The following is a 19,080-nucleotide window of genomic DNA, read 5'->3' on the forward strand; positions in this document are numbered from 1 at the left end:
ATACACTTAGTAGCTCCAGACTTCCAGAACAAGCTTACCACAGCAGAGGAACACCAGCAGGGAAGTAGGTGACATCACTGGAACAGCACTGCTGCTCACTGAGCTGACTAGAGAAGAATGAACAGCCAAGAAACAGCAATCTACAAAAATAGTTTATTAAAAGGAAAGCTGTTATCAAACATGTKCTACTTAGTTAAAACATTGCCCACAAGTAATATCTCTGCTTCCACTTTACTGCTCATGAATATAGCTGTAACATTTCATCACACTGACAAGAGAAGCAAAGTTGTATCTTYCCTTTGAGCAGGAAATTCTACTTAAAATACAGCTTCTTTAAAATATGGTCAGAATTGAAGCGTAGTTCATGTATTTTAGCTGTTACCTTCCCCAGATGGGTCACAGCTGTTGCAGACAGTCATGTCTGTTTTGGGTACCTGCCTTCCCTTCCCCTGCTTGGCATTTGCAGGCACGCTCTATGTTAGGTCAGGCAGTCCTGGCTTYGCAGAAATCAAGGCATCAGATATGGCAACCCTGTGCAGGTTCTCAGGATGGGCACTGTTTGACGAGGCGGAAGGCTTCCAGGAACTCGTTGAAGTCAATGTTCCCATCTTTGTTGAAATCAATGCTGCGGACCAAGTCATTAATGCCATCATCCGTGAGTTCAATGTTCATGTGGGAGCTGAACAGTTTCCAGGTTTGCTGGAATTCCTCAAAGGAGATGAGACCTGTGGAGGAGCATTTACATGCTGTAACTACATCTAACATAGAGAACACCAGCTAAAGCACCACTTAAAGCAGCAAAGAGACATAGTACAACCGGACATTTCAGAAGCTTGGGAGGGAGCGGGAGGACCCAAGGCTTTAACAGTTAAATAAAAACACCTTTGTACGTACTCAAGGAGGCTCCAAAGCAGAAGGGAACATGAGGCAGTACTCAACACTGCCTGCACACTTGCTTACCTGAATGGTCTTTGTCTATGATCCTGAATATTGTCTCCAAGTTGGATTTGTTTCGATAAATGACTTCCAGCAAGCTCGACTGGATGCGCTGAAAGACATGATCACACTTCTTATCCTTCTGACACCTCTGCAGAGTCAGTACTACAGATGTCGCCATAAATAAGATTAGTTTTCGCTCACAAGAATGTGCCAGCAGTGCCTTATCAAATAGGTGTGTGATGACTGGACCCTCTRTGCAACTGCAGAACAGATCATCAGCAATCTGTCCCTTCCCAATAGCTGGGCTTCCCTTTTCTAGGCTAATAGTGACCCAGGCTGCATTTTATAACCACTGCAGAGCTGCATTTGCTGGGTGTAATTAACAGACTGCTACTTGGAGAGTGGAATACACTTTTCCTATTCAAAAGCCTGCATCCAAACTACTTTTAAGTTTTGATTTYACATCAATCATTTATTTCTAAAATGGGCTGGATGCCTCAAGACTATTTGAGCTCAGGCAAGACTTCCTATCAATTTTAGTGTTGTTTTGGAATATGCAGGAGCCATCCACTGTTATTTTGTACTATACTTGATTTGCAAATGCAGGAGATCCAGCAAGCAGCTGCTTCACCTCATGCTTTGATGGAAGGGGTGAGTGCTTACCTCTTGGCTTCTCTGCTCCATGGCCAGGTCATCCAGCCAGGATTTATATTCCAGCATGCCGTCCTCAGTCCTGCGCACCAGCTGTGGCCTCAGCATTCGCCAGGGCAATCCCAGCCGCAGCACTGACTCCATTGCTGTTGCCCAGTTGCTCAGTGTGATCTTTCCTGTAGGGAAAGGGGAGACAGTTGTGGGACACAGGTAGAAGAAAGCATGTGAAGGCAAAGAAAAAGCCTAAAACAGTGACACATACCCARTCCAGGWGCTGSTGACAGCRCAGCATTATTTTGYACTGCAAGCACAAGCACACCTCACYCYMAAGCCTCAGTAAGCTTTTAATCATTGCAACAAATCAATGCTATGAAACTGCCAATGTCTGAACACAGACAAGACACATCGGATATTTCATGAGAAATTTGCAGCTTACTGCCCATTTTAGCAGCTGTTKTAACAACTGAGCTGGATTCCTGTGAACAGTTTTGCTGCCAGTGAAGAAAGCAAATAAGCAGTTGCCCCCACAAGCAATTCTGTGAGCCACCATGTCACTTTGCTCCCCCAGCACACCAATGGACAGATCTGAGCCACACCTCAGTCATTGCACCAACATAGCACTCCTGTCAGCCAGAGAACGAAGAACTTGCACAGTTCCTTCCTTAAGGCTCTGACAGAGGTAACTGCCATGGAGGACATCCCTCACTGATTTTAGACTCCAGGGATGAAGGGCGCTAGAGACCACCCAGCCCTTCTCAAGTAACGTGACACATGCTCCCGGTCATCTTTTTCAATGTTTCACCAGTACTCCTGCTGCAAAGAGTTCTAGTACCAGTCTCAATTTTTATACAGTAGGGTAAAGACCTCCTGCTTTTCCAGCACCTGCTCTTTATGGTGTCACTCAGAGGCATTCACAGAGACACTGAGTAACTGCAGATGACCTCTGGCAAGGACTGATCCAGCACACGCCCAGAACAGTTGGTGACAAGTGTCATTGAGGATTCTGCAAACCAGCCACAAACTCAGCTGAGTGACTTCAACCCAGAGAATTAACCTGCGTGTCCCTCAGCTCTTGAGTTACCTGTATTGTCCCCGTCGTAGGCCTTGAAGGCACTGATGAGGGCTGAGGTGTGAGCAAATAGCTTTTCCCGCAAGGCTCGAAAGGCTGACTCCTCTACTCTGCTGATTCTGGAGGATGCAGAACAGAGAGAAGCACCTTAAAGATTTGCCAGAAATGACAACAAAAACTGCACCTATTCAGTCCTCTGTCTGGTTTGTCCATGGATTGCTTAGACCCTCAAACAACTGCTCTGCACAGCTACAGCATCTTAGTACCCATGCCAAGGCACTGCATGCCTAGGGCATGGTTCCCTGCAGCTGATGCCATGAGTCCTGCAGTCATTTGTGAAGTAACAAAGCAGAAGGTCAAAAGTTAAAACCTGACATTGAAAAGAAAAGGGGAAAAATCAACCTGTAAAAAAATCCCCTTTGGATTTTGTAACATTCCCTTGTCAACCCTTGAGCCTGCCTGAGGAACTTCAAGTATAAAGCTTGAACCCCTATTCAGGGCTAATATTAGAAAATCAGTTTGTGAAAGTTCATCTCCCATGTAAAATTTTTAGAAAAGCTGGCAAAGTCTTCTCCTAGGGAATTTTGACTTGATGAATACAGAACAACTGGAATGCCTTGCCTTTGGGTCATAGTGAGCGTATGGGCTGTCTTGTTTGCTTGGTACTGAACGAAGTGGGGGACGAGGTCTGGTCCCAGCTTCACATAGGCTCCCCTGTTGCTGCCAATCTCATAGTAGTTGGAGGCTGAAAAGATGGTCAGCACCTAGTCCCAAAAAAGAGGCATTTACACAGTCAGTACATACATCCTATAATACATATGTATGTGTCAAGAACATACCCAATCCCCTCCAGAATACACAGATTGTAAAGCACTATGTTTTATGCAGAAGAGGGAGGGTGAAGTGGCAGCTGGCCTGGAAGCCTTGCAAGTGTGTTACTTCTGGGAGGCCCTGGTCATACCTCAACCTGGCCACATTCTTGGCTTCTGCAATTTCCCTGTGCTCTCTCTCCCAGCAAATGTGCTCTCCTGAGTTAGACTGTCCTGACAAAAATATTGACCTGATGGAATATTCTGAGAACAGAAATCAGCTGCATCAGCTTAGTAACACCCTKTTGAAGCTCATCTACAGGAACAGCTGCATTATGTGGGGGCCATGGCACAAGTGGGTTCAGATCTTATCTCAACCACTACACACAAGGACACTGCCTGCACAGCCATGTCCCCAACAGAGCAGGCAGCTCCAGATTGCCCTGACCTAAGACCTCATCTGGAAACACACTTCAGTAACTCCCAATGAGGCTGTTCAAGGATTTTTTCAGTGTTTAAATTCCTACTGGAAGAAATGCAGAACTGAATCAAGCCACCCCCCAGAAGCCCCACCCTGGCAGGATGGAAACCCAAGTATCCTTCACACCATCCTCAGCTGACCTTGCGGTTGTGACAGAACTCATAACCCTCTTGCTTGCACTCATGAGAGCGGATCAGGAACTGYAAGTTGTACTTCTCAAGGAACTTCTCTGTCACATCAGGCCCAAAGTAGCAGCCACCACCTCGCACTTTATTTTCTCTGCAGCCCTCCTGAGGCATGGGGTCACTCCAGAGGATGTCCAAAACCTGAAAGCATTGGATAAGTTCACTAAGCAAGTACTGCTCAGTCTCTGAATCCCTCCCTAGACTCCTGCTATAACCACAGTGCAGGGGAACAGATTTCCTGCATTCCAGCTAAAGACTGTCACAGACCTGGGCCACCTCAGAAGTGATAATATAGTTGGTCTGGAGCTAGAGGCATACCCCAAGTGCCTGGGGAAAGAGGGATGTGCATCCATCAGGCCTGATCCAAGCTTTGCCTTTGCTACATTACTATGTCCAAGACTCTTGCCTGTCCTCCTCCATCMCAAAACACAAGTCCCAGGCAAGAACAACCAGCAGATCCTGAGAGCATTAGCAGGCTTAGTATTAAACTCCTTTGTTCTCCAGCCAGGACATTCTGCAGCCTCCAGAAATACAAATGCTGACTCAGTAATCAGTGTTTGGATTAAAGTTTAATCTCTTTAACCCTGACCTCAATATATAGCTCTATAGCGATAAGGTGTGCAGCACTGAAAGGTCATATWTAGTGTGAACTAAGTAACCATGCTTTCAGAGTGCACAGAAGAGACAGGCTGGAAAAGAAAGGAAAGCAAATCCCCAGGGCCGCTCCTCCCAGGAGGTAGCGCAGGTACCTGACAAAACCTCTACAAGGCTCCACAGATCCACCCTTCCTGGCCACCTAGCACTGAAGGATCAGCTGCTGCAGAAAGCACCCACAGCACACGAAGCTCAGGACCCAACTTAGACTCCTCACCTGCTTCCACTCCTCCTGGCGCGTCCAGCACGGCTCATCTGCATCCTTCAAGGAGACCATGCTGGAATAGGTGAGCTCCTCTGGCTCTGACTCACTGATGTCCACCAGCCGGCGGCACGWGTCAATTTGCTCCTGCACCGTTTGCCGGATCCACCTGGAGAACTCCAGCCTGTTGGCTGTGCTAGGAGCTTGGGCTGACTGGGGCTGCAGAGATAACCTGGCAGCTGCCTCATTCCCTGCTGCATCAGTCTCTGATTTGCTCTCCCCATTTAGGGCCCGTAATTCTGGTTTTCTACTCAACTCCTTTCTTTTCTTCATCCTTAATACGGAAACAAACTGAAAGATAGGAGAGAAAAGGAGCTGATTAACATGGCATGAAAACCCAGATCTCCAGCTCTACATCTTCAATTAACAGACTTCAACTGATCCAAGCTCCAGCTCCCTTCTGSCATCAACTGTTGATTAACTGCAGGGGATTATTAGTGCCATCCTAGGTTTACAGCCGGGCCCCACATCCATCACATCACRTTATTGCTCACTGACTTCATGCAGACAGATTGAATCTGCAATGGGAACTATGCAGGAGAGCAAAGGAAGCATTAACAACTAATGCAAAAGTTATCRTTACATTTGGAGAAGCAAAGTAGCATTTCCCAACTAGAGAGTGAGGCAGAGAAGTTAAATGATTTATCAAAATCCTTCTGGAAATCTAAGGGGTAAAAACAAGCTTAGTAGCTGTGGGACAAGGTCTCATCATCACTGCGTTTTTACTTCAGGACCAGCATGAGTTCCAGAAACGAGCAGTGCTTCATCCCTTCACAGCTCATACACACACATGGTCAAACCAAAGCCTGCACTTAAACACACATTTGTCAGATTTGTCAACAGCTAAGCTGACATGYAGAAATGAGCTCCTCACCAAAAATSAACAACRCATCTCTTGCAGTAACTRGGATATAAAACRTACTTTGTCCCTTTGAATTTTCTCAAGCATGTCCAGGTCAGTGGTGTCAGARATGCCTCCATGAATAACAAGAACTTTCTGATCAATCAGGGTGGCCAGGGGCAGCCAGCAGAAGACATTCTGGAACATCCTCAAGATTTTTTTCCCATGCACCTAAGAGGACAGGGCAGAGAATATGAAGCATCCAGTCTTCTAAATGCATGTCTCATATGGTAGAGGAAACACAAACATAGGCTTACCATGTATTTCTGCATYACCTCCTTGGTGAAACCATAGCTAAAGGAACAGGAGAAAGGAAGCTCAGTGGGATTGTGCACAACACCCTCAACATTGTGCTCAGCCCCACACAGAAGCCGTACCGTAAATTCACCATGTGATCCTCGTGGTTGCCRCGGTTGAGATGAACCTCCTTGGGATAGATCAGGAGGAAGGTAAAGAGGATAATMAGGATCTCGAGGGACTGCTTGCCTCTGTCTACAAAGTCCCCGTTGAACACGTAGGACTTGGAAGGGGAAGGAAGGCCATTCTGGAAAAGMAAGGAACAGGCAGATGTTACCAGAGAGACCTCCCCATGGTCCCCATGTGCCTCCCCCAACAGCTGCACCATCTCTCTCCTGTCTCAGGTTACAACAGACCCTCATTCATATTTATCCTGTGGGCCTGGAGTAGTGACACCTGGCAGTCACGAAGGGTTGTAATTAGCATCAGCACTAGAAAAATACCCTGTGRCACTTGTAAAATGGACATGGATATCAGATTTCCAAGTCAGCAAGGGCATAAGCTTTTGATTTGTGAAGCCATGTAAAGCCAATCAGATTGACTTGGAGAATTGCACATGAATGGCCCAATGTTGCAAACTCTTCTCAATATGACCCATGGGATACCCGCTGCAAGGCCTGGACAGCCTTCCTCTCCAAATTTGGTGCCTACCTTGTAAAAAATGAGGAACAAGTCATCCAGCTGGCCATGCAAGTCTCCTAACAGGCACAAAGAGACAAGTCACAATACATTAACGTTGAACTTAAAAAAACACCCACTAATTACTTCCCAAATCCTCTATCCTTTATAAATAAATGAAACCTGAAATACTTTGGGAAGTGCAAGCCTAGAGGAAAAGGACTCAATGTAAGGCTTGAGCTSAAGTCTGRGAAAGACAGCAAAAACSTTACACCRTCTGCTRAGGACTGATTTCAACRTTTGTTCATTTGTCTTTTGTAATGRTACAACATGGCACAAGATAATCATTACATGAGAGAAAGCTTTGCATTCAAAATAATGCAAGTCTAATTCTCATTTAACATGATATTGAAGAGAGGTTTGTTTTCCAGAAGCTGACTGCATGTAAAAGTCTGCTCTAAATGTGTTTTTCAGAAATAGCTCAACGTGTTAACATTTGTCAGAGTAGGACAAAAATAAAAGGCTTTGTCTCAAATTTACTTATAGGAGGAAAAGATGCAGTAGCATTCTGGATCCGCATGCATGTGCTGCTGCTCATCCAGAACAGCTCCAGGATCTTAGTGTTTAAATAATGCCAGAGCACAAAACAGGTCACAAGAATACAAAATTTTGAGACCAGTCCTCAACTGGGTGCTGTTCCTGTCGTATAATAAAATTACTCCAAGTTCAGGGTGAGAGAAAAAAGACCACCGGAGTATTTCAGACAGACCCACTTGCTTCTCAACGCATGACACAGACAATATTTGTATTCCATGTTGAGTACCCCGTGGAGCATCTCACTATCATTTTCCCTCCATCCCACCCTCCCATCTGAGAATTCCACCCTGCCAGGGACGCACCACACACGGTGACCTCCTCGCTGTAGCAAGTGGAGACATGGCTGATGTTTGGCAACTGCTTGAGGTGCTTCCTGGTCTCGTGCAGGAGTTGTAAGACATAGCGAGCGTGGAGGTACTATCAGAAGAAAGTGAAAGGATTAAAGCAGGAGATCACAGGCCTCTGAGCAGCCCCACTCTGTCTGCAAAGACCCCACAAGGACAGTCTGGATGGCAGAAACTCTCCCTGGGATGGCACTCTGTGCTGACCTATGGGCTTACAAACCAGACAAGGAAAACACTGGGAAAAGAGCAGAATGGAAGTGACKTGCCCAAAGCAGCCTTGCCTCAGCACCAGTAGGGCTGGCCAGGGAGCCCTAAAGCCTCCAGCCCACACCACCTCCAGGAGCAGCAGAAATTCCAGCCCRATATCACAGGTAAGAAGTTGCTCCTCTACGTCTTCCTTAGCTTTTCCACACTGAACCAGGCTATGAGTTTGTGTGTACTGCASTGATACATAGCTTCAAAGTCAGGGCACAGACATTTAATACAGTCAAGATGTGAGACACCTTGGGTTTAGAAGTCTTCTTTGGAGCAAGGGTTGTTTTGGTCTATTTTGCAGTTCAGCACATAAACTGAGGGATGGCAGAACACTGCAGTTGTACGAAGGCTTGTTTTGTTACTGCTGAAGTGGCACTCAACTTCCTCATCAAAAACCTCGCAGTAGTCCAAGTTGCATGATACAAAACATTGTAAACTGGCTGTTTMCCTCTGGGCCATCCTACACTAGTCTACAAACTGATAAATATGACCCCAAAATGTAGATGACAAGTTGCAACTTGAGCTGTTGTTGATTTTTTCATTTAAAAATTAAATTCAGGTTACTACAGGTACACCCTGATGTCAAGTGATCAGTTTTGTCAGAAGTGMATTTTCAGAAAGAAAAGCACTTCTATGGCAGGAGGAAATAGTATATGATTTCCACTCCGCTTTGTTTATCATCCAGCAAGCTTGTTAGAGTCCAGCCAACTGAACTTGTTAGGAAGGCTAAGGCCAAAATATCTATCATACACAAGTGAAAAAAGGGGAAAGTGTGGTACCTTCTGGGATCCTTACTTGTTTCTGTTTGAATGCTTCCAGCAAGGCTGTGGCATGATCAGGGAGGAGTGGGAAAGASAGACGGGGTCCGGTGTAGGACTCTGGCACCTCTATGGATTCATAGTCACAATATTTCTCCAGCTCTGCCTCTTTGTAACTTTCCCCACTTACGAACATGCGACTGATAAAATCCCCTGGACAGCAGATAAGTGTATTTGATTTGGGGAAAAAAAAAAAAAAAAAGGGGGAAGAAAAGAAGAAACAGTCAAAAAAAAAAGAACTCAGGAGCAATGGCACCCACTGAAGCTTGGTCCCAGCTTGACTGCTACAGAACTCGCAGCGGAGGAAGGGCTGCAGGGACAAATACTCCTGTGCAGTGTACATCATTCTGTGATTCCATGAAAACATACTGAACTTTTATGCCTTCTTCCAACTCATAAGAGCAGGAATTGCCCCACATCCCCCTTGGCAGCTCTGAGAGTCTCCAGACAATTCATTCCCTACTGCTGATGCTATTGCTCTTGAGACTTTTGGCCATATTGGCCATCCTGAAGATTGCCCAGCACTGGGCAGTGAATAATGCAGGGTGCTGCCTTTAGTGCACTGGTACTGTATCTACAAATGGCACACAAACTTACTTTCTTTGCTGCTGCTTGGTGTGAACTGGTCCATGAGGTAACTGAAGAAGTTGTGAAGCTGCAAGAAGAGGGAGAGCCCATCATTCACCCCAGAATGAAATTCAACAGAGTAGCAACTTATGATATTTTTATAAGTATTATGTCTGCTCTTCCCATGCTGTTTGGTATGTGCAGCAACTCCCTTTGTACCAGTTTAAGTTTTGATTATCTTGAGATCAAGTCAAAACAGCAGCTTTACCTTCAGCCGCAGGCAGGAGTGCACTATGAGCCCTTCTGCTCCTCAAGAGCAAGGCAGCCACGTAAGAGAATTTTAGCCAAAGTTAAAGCATAACAAGCCAACTAGGCTTGCCTATTCTGTGCAGGGTCCAGAAAAACTCGTTATATGGCTCTTATGGATTTCTTTTGAGGTTCATTATTGCGTATTTTATGCAACACAAGGAGGCAGAGAATCAATAGACTAAAAAAAGCAGGAAACCCAGTCCTTGGCCCACTGAGGCACTTAGAGTTTGCAGCCAGGAGCCAGAACTGAGCAAGCCTGGCACAGAAAGCACCTTCCCATGTGTTTTCCTACCTGCTCCTTTCCTTGGCASCATACCTTGATCTGATCCTGCTCACAGGCATACTCGATGGATTGAAAGATTCTCCAGGTGCAGCGGCGGCGCATTTCCAGACGAGCCATGTAGCGCCGATACCACTGCTGGATCAAGACAGCTGCCTTGAAAGCTGGGGGACAAGAACAGAACCAAGTTGCATAGCTGCACTGGCTGCAGTTGAGCTACCCTGCTATTGCTCCTTCCCCAGCCCTGAAAATTGAAGAGGAGCCTCWCCTTTTCAGGAATTGTACTCTCGTGCCTAAGGGCAAAAAACTGTCTGTATCTTTTCACCATATTGCAAGAGACCTGACCCTGCCTGACCAGAAACCTCTGAAGCACTTCTATCCATTGCTGCTGGCTCCTCAGCATGACATTAACAACAGATTATTAGGGCCTWAAAGTCCTAACATGTTGTTCAGTATTCTTAGACAATATCTGCCCTTTCTACCCACCTTGATMATTTTTATGTTCATCTTACTACTTCTAGGTGCTGGGGCTTCAGGAAACCAGAAGTTTAACTGAGGCCACTCAAAGAGTTGGGGCAAGACAGGAAACCAAGTTCCCTTCTAGGACCTTAAAAGCACRGGGATTTTCTCTCTCGTTTATGACAAAAACCTCAGCTTTTTCAGTTCTGAAAGCAGTTCAGAAGAACTGTATTGCAGCATAAATGTCAACATACCATTACCTTGCAATAAAATAAAGGCAAAATTACACCTACACTGTAAAAAGGGAAGCAGAACTTGAGCCACTTAATGACAGAAAGCACAAAACGCCAGAATTTCCAGGTATCTGTTTGTGGTTCAGTCCACAGGCAGCACTGACACCAGGTGCCTCCCACCAAATTATGGTTATCTGCCCTTGCATCTTGAAAATACAGTCTCTGTACTCTCCCAATTCTAGTGTCTTCCCTTTACAGATTATTTCACTTGGGATGTGTACATATTTCAAGCAAAGTACATGGGTGCAATTTAACATATCCTTTTGCAAATGCTGCCACAGAATTTTATGTACCTCTAGAATGTCTCAATCACCTTAGCTACCTTGACCCCTCTTGCATCAACCCTGCTACATGGCATCTCTTCAGTTTAGGCTGTGTCCCTTCCTGTTCCTTTCTGGAGCCCAGCCCTTGAGCCTTATGCTTAAAACATCTTCTAACATTGCTTCTCTGTCATTTTTAGCTGAGGGAGGAAAGGATAATTGCTGTATCCACAGGCTAGCTTCAAAATCCAAGGGAAACAGCAGAGTTAGGGAACTAGCCCTGCTGCAGAAGGTACATTCCCTTGCCACATTCACCAAAAACAGGGAGAGCAATGGGAGGTGGGTGTGAGAGAATCTTCATTAAAAAGAGGAAAATTCACCACCCCTTCCAAAAAAAGGTGCTATTTGTTGGCAAGAGACAATGAGATCATATTAAATCAATAAGCTTGCATAAATTATATAACATAAACCACCCTCCATGTATTTCAGCAGGAAACAGTGATTTTTCAATGGCTTAGGTATTAAAAATAATAACCCTTATAAATTACGGTTCTGTTTCAGCACTGAAAACTGCAGAGCATAAGAAAGCAACATCTACAGCTGCTGTTCAGCAGGGAACTGAGACACCAAGTCACAGGCAASAAGGTAAGATTTGGCAAGCCTTAATTCAAGAATAACTTCTGTATTTTTTGCCTTTTCTCTTGCTGACCAAGTGCTTACTGATCTGATGGGCTTTGAAAAAATTCCTAGTGAGGACTCCACACATCCCAGTGAAAAACCAATTCTTTAAAAARGTAAAAATAAAACCCCTGAAAGACATGTTATCAAGTGCACAGTTAACATCTATACCACCTCCCACAGCATTTAAGCACCAGATAGGCAATGCAAGGGTTTTTACACTGCTTTTACAGAGACTGACTCTGCAATTGAAAAAGCCAGATATTCTAATTTAGCATCTTGCCTGGGTGAGTTATACCTGGCATGTTTGTATCAGTTTAAGCAAAAAGTACTCAACAAAGAAGAGCAAGTTTTGTGCACATTTTATGATGAACCAAATATCATGGTATAAGTAGCATCATTCAAACCAAACTTCACTCAAAGGCAGAGCCAGTTTAACAGCTCTTCTCCTACATTTTCCATTGGGARCAGCCATCAGACCTTGTACAGGGAGCATAGGACAGATATCTGACACATAGCATTTGGGTGGGAAGTCCTAAGCAGCTGCCTCTCTGCAGATGGCAAATCTGAAGGGTGTGGAGAACCAATGCAAGAAATTCAAAGGGGTTTTACTGCTGTGGGAAACGGTTGCTGGGGTATCAGAAGCAACGAAAGGTTTCAAGTAAACATCTAGTATTATATTACACTTGATCATCTTCAAATAACCCTGAACTTGTTGGGGAAATCCATGGATCTCTGATGCTATGGGTGACAGGTAAGTCTAACTTAAATAAGAGGTGTTTTTTTCAACAGTGTACAGTAACAAATAGAAAAGTCTGAGTCACAACCTTATCCCCACTTTCCTTCCCTATTTTCTTTTCTGAGTGCTTGCAAAAAGTTTTCCTTATTCTTCTGATCTGCCAATGGTCATGACTGCACAATTCAAACAAAGAAAGGGATGCCCAGAGAAGGGCAATGAGGCTGGTGAAGGGTCTGCAACACAAGCCCTGTGAAGAACAGGGCTTCTTGCATTCAGTGCCATCTCCCAACAGTACATGCAGGAACAAATAAGAAAATATTACTTTTCAAAGAATCACTCACCATTTTCAGACTTCTGCAGGGAATCCTTGTACTTGACCTTTATAGAACTACCAGATCCCATGTTCTCCARCCAATGCTCCAGCGTTGCAGACTGGTCCAATATCACCAAAACCACAAAAGAGATGCAGGGAAGACCATTTGGTCAGAATCCAAACAGTTGCAACATGTCCCACAGCGCCAAAAAGCTACAATTAAATACATTAACACTTAATATCAATGATCCTATCTTGAGCCCATGTACATTTTGACTATCAGATTTCTCCAGCTACTTCCAGACAATCAAATGAGGATTCCTCTCGCACTGCTTCAAATTTCAAGTGAGCTATGTAAATAGGAATTAATTAAACATTCTTGCTCCTTGCATAAAAATAGATACTGTCATTTTTGGCAAACAAGTAAAAAGCTCTTCAGTACTGATCAGGGACAATAAAAATGTCATTAAGAAGCAGTATGTGCAGACAATTATTCTTGCATGTAGTCCTCTGTGAAGGATAACTCACTGTGAGGCATGAACACACACTGTAATTACTCTATTTGTGGTACCACAGGTAGCAGGAAGTTAAGTCTAAAATAACAATTAGCTATCCAAGGAAAATAACCAGCTTTGTTAAACACTGCTTTCCTCCATCTGAAGCATCTGCTCAAGTGTGGGAGCATATTATGCCATCAATTGCCAGTATAAAAGGATGGACAGCCAGACTTTGGTAAGGTCATTGCTGTGGGAAGCTCTGGTCAGGGCAAACAGATCCTATTGTAAGATTTGGGCAAACTCTGAACACTCTGACTTAGAGAATAACCAGAATTTCACAGGAAACTTTCCTCTAAAAAAAAAAAAAAAACAGTCACAGCTAGTGCCAAAGCAGCCCCAGGCTGTATTGCTGTTGAGTTCTCTCACCTGAAATTCAGAGAGAGGAAAGCTAAGAAATGGAGGGAAGGAAATAAAAACCTGTAAAAATGTTAAGACTGGTGTTTGCAGGAGAAGAYAGCTCAAAGGATTTTGAAGGGTTGGGACAGCGTGACTACAGAGGCACTTCTCCCCCAGAGAAGGAAATGTCCTCCTCCTTTCCTCACTTCCGGCAATGCTTTTGCCTCCTTCAATCTCTTTCCACCTAACCCACGTCTTTCTCTCAAAATAGCTCAGATCTCCACAATCACTAATTGAAGGAGCATGTCTGGTGTTGTGTAAGGTGAGCGTTCCCTGTTTGCTCAGGAAGGCCAGCCCTGCTCAGCAACACTGCACCAGAGGGAGGTCCCAAGGCAGAGGAAATGTTGGAACTCTGTCCCCCTTGCCCAGGATTCCCAATTGYACAATGGCATCCTCCCAACAACTGAGTGTCACAACAGGATCACCACAATGCTCTCAGCAAAACACCTACACTCTTGCTTTATTCTAACAACATCATATCAATGTCAAAAACAGCCTGAAATCACTTCTCAGTCTTGGTGCTCAAATCATGCAGGTACTCTGACAACTTTTCAGATTATTAACAGATCCAAGGGACAAATGCACACAAAACTCAGCACTTAAGGCTCTTGTTTGTAACCTCCTGTACCACGCAAATCACAATTCAGGGAAAAAGAACTTTTCAAGCTCATAACTTTTGAGCATMGACTTATAACTCCTATCTGGCCTATCCAAAAAGAAATTTCATTTTAATAGCATGGATCTGAGGATATCAGCAAATTTTAGCTATCCAGTGAAGCAATGAGAGGAATGGTTTGCTCTGCACTGGCCCCTTATCCAGGAACTAGAATACTTCTAGGTTACTTCTAAAACTATGAATAACAAATTTGAAGCAAACACTCAAGTACATTGTTTAGTACTTCRCTTGCTGAGGATGTGTTCAGAAAACCATCTGCCTGTTTGGATAAAATGTGACCTTGGATTTGAGGTCACATTTGGCAACAAATTTTTTCCTTTTATTTCCTTCTCTCCCTGCAAAACAAACAGACATTTATTATCTGGGCAGTTCTTTTTTAAACAGATTTCTGGCATCCATAGCGTGGGATGGCATAGTATTAGTGTGCCCTATTTACCATATGAACAAGCTTATCAACAGGTCCCTCCCAAGTAGTTCCTGAAGCCATGAACTTGGTCACTTWGCTGCCCTCAGATTTTTGTGTGGGGTACAACCTGAGCAAAGGAGCTCACAGGAGTAAATCTGGACTCAAACCTGTTCCTATGCTGGAAGGAGTGAGGAAGAWATGGAACCAGTCCAACTGCTCAGCACCTCCGAGCTTTCCTCAGCCACCCTGCAGTGACATCCCTTCCTAAATTCTTGTACCTAACAAAGAGAAGGAGAGCAGAGACCCATAAAGACAGCCTCAAAGATTGGATGGACTGACCAGCAGCATCACTGCAGGAACAGGTTGTATTAAACAACCAGGTGAGAAACATAATAGTTGCAGGAAACAGTGAGCTACCAACTGCTCCTTCCTCATCTTGCTTTAATGGTCACCATTCCTCTSCTGCAGAGCTATTGACCTTCTCTCTGGTACAATTAGGAACCTCTGGAACAGGTTTTCCTCATGCCTTTTTCGCAGCAGTCTGTTCCTGGTAGGTGCCATGACACAGAGCACCCGCCAGCAAACACTCTCATCCTGTAAAGGTAGGTGAGAAAAGCCACTGCACACACTTAAAYCATGGCAGGATTAAACCACTAGCCAAAAAACCATGGACTCTAGAGCCCCACATGGACACAGACAACCAGTGGAACCCAATGTTCAGGGCCCCAGGAGAAGGCCACAGACACACAGAGAAGATGGACATTMCCAGATCACCAGAGGTAATGCTCCAGACAGGAAAAACACCTAACAGCCGACTCCATGCACTTCCTGAGCCATTGAATAACTCATTTCTTGCAGCTCTTCAAACACAAGCAGAAAACTTCTGCAATAATGCCATCAAGTACCCCATAAAAKTCAGGCAAGGCAACCTTGCACAAATCACCTCAAAACACAACGAAGACTAGGTAAATTTCCTGGCTTAGCCTAATTATTTTAACTTCTCCAAAACCAAAGCAAGGGACAGCATTCTGAAGCAAATCCTGCACACTCTGTGATCAAAATCTATGCAGAATCTGGTGCTCAACCCACAGGACCTGCCAGAAACACCACAGCTAATGTGAAGCTTGCTCCTACGAAAGGTGACACTTGATGCATCATGAAGAAGATTGCCATTAACCTGACAGTTTTATAGACAGTGCAGCAACTGAGGGAACAGATGAGCAGAATATGGAAGGCAACAAGAAGATATCAGACTAGAAAATTTATTAGGGAAAAGCCTAGAAGAGATATTGGAGGGGGGAAACAAATTTTAGGTTATGCTAAAAGAAAAACAGCAAGATTTAAAATGCTACAGATGAATTAAAAAAAAAACCCAAGTATTTCTTTCAAGAATGAATACACTAGCCAGTACTAGGGAAAGCAATGATCCTACATTGCCCCCGAGAGTAAATACCGATARACAGCCCACGTGCACCTCASACTCAACAACACAACTCATACCTCYAAACAAGATTATGAAGCTTATTCTATTTCAAACGTGCACCCACACACAGTTATTGCAGGGCCAAAAATGATAATTTCAGATACAAAACTCCCAAATGTTGTTTTATACACCTTGSCATACAAAAAGGTTATTTGATCTCCAACTATAAGCTACTTCTGAATACAAAAACCCTGTTGCAAAAAAATAAAAAGGCAACTTACCTTGCCAAGTCCTAATGTACTGATTCACTGAGATGAACACAACAGAAGCTCTTCACTGGATAAATTTTGCTTGTATTCAGTACCCAAATGATCAMTGATATCTCATGTGATTCATTTTGCAGATGCAAAAACTCCTCCTAGGAATCCAAATAATCAATTAAGATGTTATCTTGGGCACGCAGCAGGACAGACCATGCGTTTGTGCACGTGCAGCCCAGAGCTGGTGCAGACCCTTTATTTACTGCCCAGTTAGGAGCAGCCTTAAGAATCCTCTACCATGTGATGCTTAATAAAGGCTCCAGATCTGAACTGGATTAGGATTACTGAAGGGATTATGAATAAGAAATACAGCATGTTGGCCTCTCTCATCCTAAGAGGCAGCTCTTGCACATTTTCAAGCTGCCTTTCACTAGCTACAAACTTCTGGGGGAAAAATAATTCAAGGTTTCACCCCTTATCTATGTTGGGCTGAAAAAAATGTTTGGGGCTTTGTAGCTAGGGAATCTCTAGTGGAGAAAGGAAGGGATGTGAAAAAAAGCAAGGATCACTTACCTCACTTCTGTTTTATTACTTCACAATTGCAGGGCTTAAAGCAGAAAAATCACTGTACTTTCCAGTCTTTTAAAAGTGTACACAAAAAGCAGGTGATGACAATAAAATCACACAGCTGGAGAAATACCTTCAGGATCTTCTGGTCCAGCCTTTCTTGGCAAAAATACCCACAAAACACCCAAACCTACCAAAAAATGCAACCAGTGCTACATTTTAATATTTTCAGTATTAAGATGATTTTATTTAAAGTATTGACAACCCCATCTYTGCATTTTTATCCAATTTCAATTTGTATCACAACTACCTTAGCTATTCACAGGTTAAATTATGTAATTTGTAAATTCACCACTTCATTAGTATTTATAGTTTTAGTTTAATGACAAGCTAAGATCAGGAAGTTATATATCATTTCAGTTACCAAAAATACATTCAAGGTGGGAGAAAGATTTGAATTTGTTGACAAGGAGCATCTTGAGGTGTTTGTTACCACAGAAAATRCAAGGCTTTCAGAAAAGTAATTTATAAGGGAAAAAATGTACATTCCTTGCTTGTTTAAACCTCATAACCCCAAACAGCTGCTAAGCCACAAACATAATAACAGAAGCAAATCATTTCCAGAATATTGATAGATACTACCAACTTGTGCATTCCAGATTGTTTGTACACATGGAAACAAAGAAATTTGGTTGAATTTCTATATTCAGTGAGCATCTGAGCACACCCCTGCCAGAGGATAATCAGCCTAATGCTGCAGAGGTCAGGGTGACTACACAAAGCCACACCTGTAAGGATCCTGYTGTTGTGGGTGGCTGTTACTTAAAAAAAACTGGTGGTATCACAAATCAGTGCCTACTCTGTGAATTAAAGCAATGGCATTCTGGAATCTCAAAGATGGTGACCATTTGAAAATCCTCCTCCAGRAGCTCTTTTTCAAATGTATCTTCTGGCATCTGACTGCTGTACCTTTCTGTCTAAACTGGGTCAAGGCAAAGCCTGCAGCACATTGATCCAGGCAGGAGGAGAGGATGCAGGTAAGTGGGTTATGAGACTCAGCACAAGGAGATAAAGAAGCTGCAGAAGGTGCTCCCAGAGCAGTTTGCATAACAGTGCACACTCACTGCAGCCAGCATGGCATGGATCCAGAAATGGTGCTCTGCCACACCTTCTCAAAGGTGACATTTTGTCAGTGAAGAAGGGCACCTGTCAGCTTTATTTCAAGCTATCCATTGGTCTGGACTCTTCAAATCCCTCTGTATTTGTTGAGTAACCTAAGTGCCCAAACTCAATACACAGCACAACCTGACAGAAAAGCCACTGCTCTGCACTGTAAAACAAGATGTTAACTTTTACTGCARGCAACTTGATCTGAATGCAGAAAACCAAATACAACCCTTCTTTAACCTCACTGCTACCCAACTCAATCTTCTCCCATCTACCAGCACAAAAGTGCATTACCACATTTTGTATACCGGCTCCTGATTTCTAATAAAATAATTTTAGTTTAGAGCTCTGCATGCTGCTCACTGCTGCATCTGGCCCTGCTAAGCCCAAGATCAACAACACCTCACAGAGAAGGGAAAAGCATGACCCCACAAGCCTCCATAAATCAAGCTATCAGCTGAATATTTTTATGTTCAGATCCACAGGCCATGTAGATAACAAAATGTATTTATTAATCAGCACAGAAATACACTGCAGTTACACAACTCTTAGCAAAAATAGCAGAAGCCATTTTTACCCATCAACATCTACTCGAGCATCTAATTCCAATACGTTTCAAACTTCCATTACAGGTCATTAACAGAAGAACCTATAACACTTCAAAGAGTTAAATCACTGTTTGCTGAAAGGTTCACATTATTAATGAACCAAACCCACTGTAGTGCTCCAGGAGTGATTTTAAAAGCATGTTAGTCTTGAACAGCTCCAGCTTCTTACTCAGTGTGTTCAACTAGAAAAATAAGCAAGACAAAACAAGTTTGCACAAAGTTAAGGAAAAAACCAAACTACA

At 43.7% G+C, this 19,080-nt stretch overlaps 1 protein-coding gene across 1 annotated transcript; it reads right to left on the reverse strand.

The window, feature by feature from the left end:
* Positions 1 to 171: 171 nt before the first annotated feature.
* On the reverse strand, positions 172 to 18,738 carry PPEF2 (protein phosphatase with EF-hand domain 2). Its single transcript, XM_057380034.1, has 17 exons — positions 16,518 to 18,738; positions 12,807 to 12,991; positions 10,073 to 10,200; positions 9,478 to 9,535; positions 8,858 to 9,033; positions 7,766 to 7,880; positions 6,900 to 6,946; positions 6,329 to 6,495; positions 6,209 to 6,245; positions 5,973 to 6,122; positions 5,006 to 5,341; positions 4,090 to 4,275; positions 3,281 to 3,423; positions 2,672 to 2,778; positions 1,603 to 1,766; positions 961 to 1,048; positions 172 to 725 (listed from the first exon to the last, which is right to left on the reverse strand). Exons 2-17 carry the CDS (start codon positions 12,865 to 12,867, stop codon positions 544 to 546), a joined length of 2,145 nt encoding a protein of 714 aa, XP_057236017.1. The 5' UTR covers positions 12,868 to 12,991; positions 16,518 to 18,738; the 3' UTR covers positions 172 to 543.
* Between the last annotated feature and the right edge of the window lie 342 nt (positions 18,739 to 19,080).

Source organism: Malurus melanocephalus, unplaced genomic scaffold, assembly GCF_030028575.1.
Source record: "Malurus melanocephalus ecotype Western Australia unplaced genomic scaffold, MMel_1.1 scaffold_433, whole genome shotgun sequence".
Taxonomy (NCBI): domain Eukaryota; kingdom Metazoa; phylum Chordata; class Aves; order Passeriformes; family Maluridae; genus Malurus; species Malurus melanocephalus.